Source organism: Poromitra crassiceps, assembly GCF_964638095.1.
Source record: "Poromitra crassiceps genome assembly, contig: HAP1_SCAFFOLD_171, whole genome shotgun sequence".
Classification (NCBI taxonomy): Eukaryota; Metazoa; Chordata; class Actinopteri; order Beryciformes; family Melamphaidae; genus Poromitra; species Poromitra crassiceps.
In genome coordinates, this window is record NW_028152206.1 from 168,145 (window position 1) to 175,591 (window position 7,447).

Sequence of the window (7,447 nt, forward strand, 5' to 3'; positions counted from 1 at the left end):
TCTTCGCTCCACTGAAGACTGCTCCTCGGAAATCCTGCGTCATTCTCTCCGAAAACGACGGTTTTTAAAACCCATGAGCTGCTCTAAAGCCTGCCATCATATTGTAGCATTGCGGTGTGGCTAACTAAGCTAGCCGATAGACAGAGACGGACAAGTTACACTTTTACCTCACGTGAGTGTTATTTATTCCCTGCCGCAGCTCACAGAGTAACCCGGGAGTTGGAGGTGCTCCGATAACTTGCATAGACAACAGCCAGTTTCGGTAGCCTGCATGCTACTTGTAGCGCGTCTCTCCTTTCAGACTCTACCGGAACAACAACAGAACGGTGTTACACCTAAAAGCTTCCCCCTCGTCCCACCCCGTTGACCCACCGGCATATACCCCCACCAGTCCGTCCTCCAGCGTTACACTATAAACTACTTTGTTTGGACACGTACAATGAGTAAACAGCGTAAAGTAATCCACTCCCCGCCTTGTTTTTGTCTTGTAAAGTTGCCAGCTTTTCTGTGCGGACGTCAGACTACTGTCAAGTTAGCCGAAATAACGAATGAGATTGATAATGAGAATTCCGATCAGAACTTTCAAAATAAAACCGGTATTTATGCGAATTATCTTTAACAAAAAAGAAGACGTTTATTTTAGCTTCATTTCACGTATAATCTAAACGTCCGATTAGCATCATAATATTTATCACTTTTGGTGTTCTGTGTGTACCATAGCTAATCCTTCTCCTTTTTCTAACATTGAGGTCAATGTTTTACGCGGTGAACGTTAGTTTTATTTTGAAGGCAAACGTAACTTTCGGTCTGTATAGCTGCATTGCAGGAGCTGAACGGCAGGATGTGTTTCCCATGCCAGGAAAATCAGTCGAGTCATGAGCTACGGTAATCTCTCCAGCTGGGTCAGAGGAGCAGCTCGATTTATCAGTCATCCTCTATTATAGGGATCAGTTCAATAGTCTCTCGCTTGCCAGACTCGAGTCTGGATCAAGTAGATCTACTTGATCAACGACTCTTGGCCCTACAGCATGGAAACAAAATGTATCATCAGTCTCTTATCACCTTTAATTATTAACATTGTTGAGATCACATCTAATGAAGACCTGTATGATTAAGAACCTACTAAAGCCCAGCATTTTATAAACCTAGTAGCCTATGATCGAGTTGTATTCATCATTATATTCAACCATTAACTTTTTTTGTTATGTTCATTGTAGGCTATTATTAATTATTCGCTGTTAATTTTCTTTTAATTGATTATTAATTAGACACCTTGGTGTGATTTTGCACTCAAAATAAAACTGACTGATTGATTGATTAGGCTAGGCCTAATGTTAAACACTCAGTGTCAGAAGTCTTTGATTTTATTTAGCCTATCAAATGCACATTATAGCCTACATATTATTATCAGTATTTTAAAGGTAGGCCTACATAAACACTATGCACTCTAAAGCCTCCATACAGCTATAATTTAGACTTTGGACTCCTTTATTCTTGGATTCAACTGTGTAATGCTTCTTTGACATTTTTTGATAGGCTAGTTTGAATCGGGCAAATCTGAAACTGCTATGAAAAATGAATGGGAGTCAGTGGTAGCTGCTGATTACTTGCTGAATGATGCCATGTTATTGTTGTGATTTAACTTGCCACTAGATGGCGATACAAATTTTCCCTACCCCATTTTTCGCGTCTCCATGGCCCGTCCCGAGGAGGCGAACCAACGAGGTTTTCTACGCCAATCACATACATGCATTTTCGCCGTTGTTACAGTAACCAATCACCGCACCGCTTTCGGCATTTAAAAAATAGATATAAACGCTGGCGCAAGCCTTCCCCGTCATATGATTACAAACTCTTGATATAACGTGTTGGAAATTGAGAGAGAGAGAGAGAGAGAGAGAGAGCGAGTAATCATACTATCAACAACAAACTACTGACAAACGACTTGGAGCACATTTCTTCTCAGAGAGGTTAGTGAATTCTACAAGCTAAAAGACAAAACATTGCATTTAATAGTGGATTAATGTCATCAGTAAATCTGTACAGTATGTTACTGTAAGTTGTGAGCTAACGAACGCTACATCTATGCTAACGTTAACGTTAGCATGTAGGGCTCGCTGGCGCCGCCAGACGGCGAGACGGCTCCAATTCGAGGCGGACGGACGACCATGTCTTCTTCACACAACGGTAGCATAATGTAGTTTAGCAAATTTGACATTGAGTAGTATGGTTAGCTAATGAACCTTACGGTTAACTAACGAATGTAACTGCTGCTATTTTTCATGAAATGAAACTTAAGTCAACTGGTTAAGCCCACCAGTTTACTGTTTACATTTGAGCTAAATGTGAATGAACATGTTAAATAGCGTTAACTGCTCTCCTCGTCTCTCATGCTAGCGAACGTTTACGCTACTTTCAGACTGCTGCATAACGACATGAGGATCACCAACATGGCGAGGTGGCGAAAGGAGGCCAGCGACTCAACGCCTCCAAATGTTTTGTCCCCTGCCAAAACGCGGAGGAAAACTCCAGGTAACTTGCTCACATGATTGAAATATAATTTGTATGGATGCCTTCCAGTATAATGTTTAGTCTTCAGCAGACTTGTCAAACAGATTGTGGTGTTGGATCTCTTTTAGTAAAAGTTTCTGAAAACTGTTAACCAATGAAATACTTCTCCTATGTAAAGGCAAAAAACGCACCTGTTCCAATGTTGGAGGCGACCGCTTCATTCCCACCAGAAATCCCAAACAAATGGAGGTGGCAAACTTCCTTCTGACAAAGGAGGCTGATCCTGTCGACACAAAAGATCCTATGGGAGCACTGGTCAGTTTGCTTTGATACTTTAAAGTTTACAGTATGTCTGGCCTGTATTTTATAGGCATGTTATTGACTAGGCTATGTGTCTTTTGCAGGAGAACCGGAAAGCCTGGTCTGTCGCACTCAATGGGTTCGACATTGAAGAGGCGAAGATCCTGAACCTGGAAGGGAAGCCACTGTTTGATCCAGGAGGTATAGCATTTTACATTACTGATGCTGTCGTGCAACTGTATGACGACCCGAGCAGGGAAAGTGAACGGTGTATAATTCGTTTTCCTCTCATTTACAGGCTATCAGGACAAGTTTACAGGCTATCGGCGGAACAATGTGAAAGTCCTCTCCAGTCAAGCCACGGCCCCAGCTTGTGTCAAGAAGACCAGACACATATCAACTGCTGCTGACCGAATCCTTGATTGCCCTGAGCTCAGGAATGATTTCTGTGAGTTTCTCATCTAACTTCATATTTCTATGACTGGGCGGGTGGCAAAGAGTGGTGATTTATTCCTAGTAATGTACATGCATTTCTTGGGTTTTTGGGTTTAGTTGTTGGCCTGGTGACATGGGTATTAGAGTCAATTAATGGTCTAATAATAATAATAATAATATAATAATAATAATTAGGCCATTCATTGATTTATATTACCACTCAGAAATCATTAATTAGTTCTGAGTGGTTTTGTGTATGTCACCTTTTATCACTCTGCATGAGTTTGCATCCCTGCAATTAATTGTTTTGGATGCTTGTCAAGATTTGATTGCTTTTCTCAAGTTTCATATCTTTATAAATTTCTAAATAAATAAAATAAATAAATATAAAGTTTGCATATTGGGTTGTTGGGGGGGAGCCCTTTTGTACTTAACAAGCTTTCATTTGGTCCCACTTCTCCCAGATCTGAGTCTACTTGACTGGGGCAGTCGCGACCTTCTTGCTGTGGCTCTCGGTGACAGTGTCTACGTGTGGGATCACAGTCAGGGAGACGTCACTGAGCTCATGAAGATGGATGGTGAAGGAGAGGACTACATCACTTCAGTGTCGTGGGCCAAAGAGGCTCGCTACCTGGCCATCGGCACCAGTGACTGCAAAGTTCAGGTGAGCAGGCTAACACACACACACACACACACCACTGAGTCTTGGCTTCATTACAGAGTGCACTCTAATGTACTGGAAACTTGGTTTATTCCTGCATTAACCCATTGATACCTGATGCAGCATTTGTGTGTGTATCCCTTAAGTTAACGCGGTTCGCCGTCTTAAAGGGATACGCACACAAATGAGGGATATACACGCAAATGCTGCATCAGGTATCAATGGGTTAAGAAAATAATTGTTCTTATATTTTCCTTCCCTCAGTTGTGGGATGTGGAGACCCGGAAGCGTCTACGCAGCATGGCCGGCCACGTGGGGAGAGTTGGTTGCTTATCTTGGAATGAACACGTTCTGACCAGGTACAGTCTCTGTCCGACACTTGTGTCTATAACTGTCACTGGCTACAGGGTAGGAAGTTAACGAGGGGCTCGGGGGGCAAAATGTGTTTAAATATATATATATATTTTTTTTTACACTCTCCCTCAGTGGCTCCAGCTCAGGACTCATCCACCACCATGATGTGAGGGTGGCGGACCACCACGTCTCCACGCTGAGGGGTCACACTGACGAGGTGTGCGGTCTGCAGTGGTCTCCTGACGGGAAGTACCTGGCCAGCGGCGGCGCCGACAACCTGGTGAACGTGTGGCCCGGCGTGAATCACCGCCAGTCGCTCCGCTGCTGGAACCAGCACCAAGGAGCCGTCAAGGTGAGCTGCTTCACCCTGACAACCAAACAAACCACATTGTTGTTTTTACTCTCTATTTTTCACACACACACACACACACACACAATATTGTTTTTCAGAGGCTGTGGCGGGCTCATTTAAAAAAAAAAAGCTAGAGTGATGATACTTGAAGATGAAACTAGAAGACCTAAGGAATCCATCAACTCTAAATCTAACTGATGAAATTACTGTTAAACAGAGAAAAAAAATTTTTTTTATTAGAATAGTCTACAAAAATATAACACATTTTCACTTAACGTCAGTATTAATTTTTGGCCCCGCTGCCCTCCTTCCAGATGAATTTGTGGCCCTTCATAGGAAAGCATTTGGGCACCTCTGGTTCTAAACCCTGGCAGTGGGACTTGTACATCAGATCATGCTGTGAATTCTGACAATCGTATTCATTTATTTTGCCATCTTGTCTTAGGCTTTGGCCTGGTGTCCATGGCAGCGGAACATCCTTGCTTCTGGAGGTGGGACCAGTGACCGACACATCCACGTCTGGAATGTGAACAGTGGCTCCTGCATCAGCTCACTTGACACTCAGTCTCAGGTAACCGTGCAACTTTCAGCCCATCCAGTCCCTTCGTATGATGTTGATGGTTACTGTCAGTCGATGATTCACTGTGTACTTTCTTTATTTTGTGACTTAAGCTATGTGATGTCTTTGCCTTTCAGATCTCTTCCCTGGTGTTTGCGCCCAACTACAAGGAGCTGCTTTCTACCCATGGACTCAACAGCAACAAGGTTGTTATCTGGAAGTACCCATCCCTCTCCAAAGTTGCAGAGCTCAAAGGTAAGTTCTTGTCACGACAGTGGGTGTGTCCGGGTGGTGCAGCAGTAGATTCCCTGCCTATCATCACGAAGGTTGCAGGTTTGAAGTCAAACAGGAGGGGAACTGGGGGAATAGCGTGATCCTCTCACACGCTGGTGAAACTCTGTGTCGTGTGAAAAGACTCGGCTCGTGGGGTGGAGCAATGACCGGGACAGCAGGGGAAATTGGCCAAGTACAATGTGGAGAGAAGGGGGGAGAATCTTAAAACTTGTCTGATACTCGCCCAGACATTTTCTCCCCCCAGATTCTCACGCTATTCCCACCAGTTCCCTTCCAGTCCCCTTCCGCTGTGACCAGGACACATACCGCCAATCCGGCTTCCCACCCACAGACACAGCCAATCGTGCGTGTATGAACGCCCGACCAAGCCGGAGGTAACACGTGGGCGTGAACCTGTGACCCTCGTGTTGGTGGGCAGGGAGTCTACCGCTACACTACCCGGACGCCCCATACTTGGGGCTTTTTAAAAGGGAACCACCAGCTAACATTTCAAAGCAGTCTTGTTGTTCATGCTTTTGCTGTTCTAAGATAATAAATGCACTTTCTCTTCTTTTAGGACACGATGACAGAGTTCTTCATGCCACTCTGAGCCCAGACAACTCCACATGTGCTACGATTGGGGCTGATGAGACTCTTCGTCTGTGGAACAGCTTTGTGAGGGACCCTGTAGAGAAGGCCACAGACAGGACTGGACGTGACAGGGCGAGCAGCATACTGCGGGGGATGATAATCCGATAGACTATATAATATATAGTCTATCGGATTATCATTCCCTGCTGGGGAGTCACATGTAAATACTTTTGTTATGTTGCACTTTTTTAAAATGTTTTTCTGATTGTTTTAATGTATCTGTTTTTGTGTTTTTAGATTAAAAAATAATGTTTCTACATACCTTGCCTTGCGTGTTTCATTAACACCTTCTGTGTGAATGTGTTAGTTAAGGTATTCAAGGGTAATATATGTTATGTAATGATGGTGCAAAAACCATTATGAGCTCTGAAAGCCTTTGTAACGTCTCCTGAGAACATTAGAAACCTTCCTATCATGACTGTGATGCATTGTAAACATCATTCACATGATCACTTGACATGTGGTACAGTGTATAGAAACTACCATCTCTGATTCCAGGTGATGTCACCCTGCCACTGCCAACCTGTAACATCAAGCACAACTTTAAAGACAGACACCAAAGAAGCAAACATCCTCTTGCAACAAGGCTTATGGGAAATGTAGTCTTCACTTTGAGAAACAGTCTGACCACTGACATTATGTACAGTCAATGAGTCTGACCCTGGGCTGGTGTGAGATAGAAGTGACCATAATATTGTCTCCACCAGGGTCTAATTTGTTTTACAGTAGTTATACCAAGGGATCACAATTAGCTAGAGTGATGTTGGTGTTTAAAAAATGCGACACATGCTGCACTTTTAAGAAAATAGAACCCCTCCAAAGTGTGAATATATTAAGATTGTTGATTTGCAGAAAGTTTAGTAGAACCACAGTCTGGTAGAACTACATACAGTTGAAATGGCTAAAGAGTGACACCTTGTGGTCAGATGTAGAAATAACAAGGGCACAGTTCTCCCATGAGCGGGTGATAGCTTGAGAGATCATTCATCCATCCATCCATTAATTTCTTTCCTTCCTACCCTCTGGTCCTCCTCTTGGTTAATCTCTCCATTTCCCCACATCCTCATGTTTCTCTCATACCTTTTTTTACTCTGTCCATTTCTCCTTACATTCCTATCTCTTTATTCTCAGATCTGGGTCAACTCTTCTGCTTGTTCTTGTCTTCCTCATGCCCCTTGGTCTCTCCCATCCCTCTCTCCTCCTGTCTCTCCTTATACACTCCCGTCTCTCTTCTCAGGTCTGGGTCAGGCTCAAAAAATGTGCTCCCTCGCTGCTCTAAAACGCATATTCTTCACTTTTACGACAGCTGTTTTCTTTAACATCCCCCCCCCCCCCCCCCAACACACAACAC

At 43.6% G+C, this 7,447-nt stretch overlaps 1 protein-coding gene across 1 annotated transcript; it reads left to right on the top strand.

The window, feature by feature from the left end:
- Positions 1 to 2,435: 2,435 nt before the first annotated feature.
- On the top strand, positions 2,436 to 6,204 carry LOC310770674 (cell division cycle protein 20 homolog; the record flags this gene model as incomplete). The annotated part of the gene is made up of 10 exons (XM_083663412.1): positions 2,436 to 2,532; positions 2,690 to 2,826; positions 2,916 to 3,012; positions 3,110 to 3,259; positions 3,711 to 3,910; positions 4,172 to 4,266; positions 4,394 to 4,613; positions 5,059 to 5,184; positions 5,310 to 5,427; positions 6,023 to 6,204. The coding sequence occupies 10 exons, from the start codon at positions 2,436 to 2,438 to the stop codon at positions 6,202 to 6,204; spliced, it is 1,422 nt and encodes a 473-aa protein (XP_083519538.1).
- Positions 6,205 to 7,447: the final 1,243 nt, after the last annotated feature.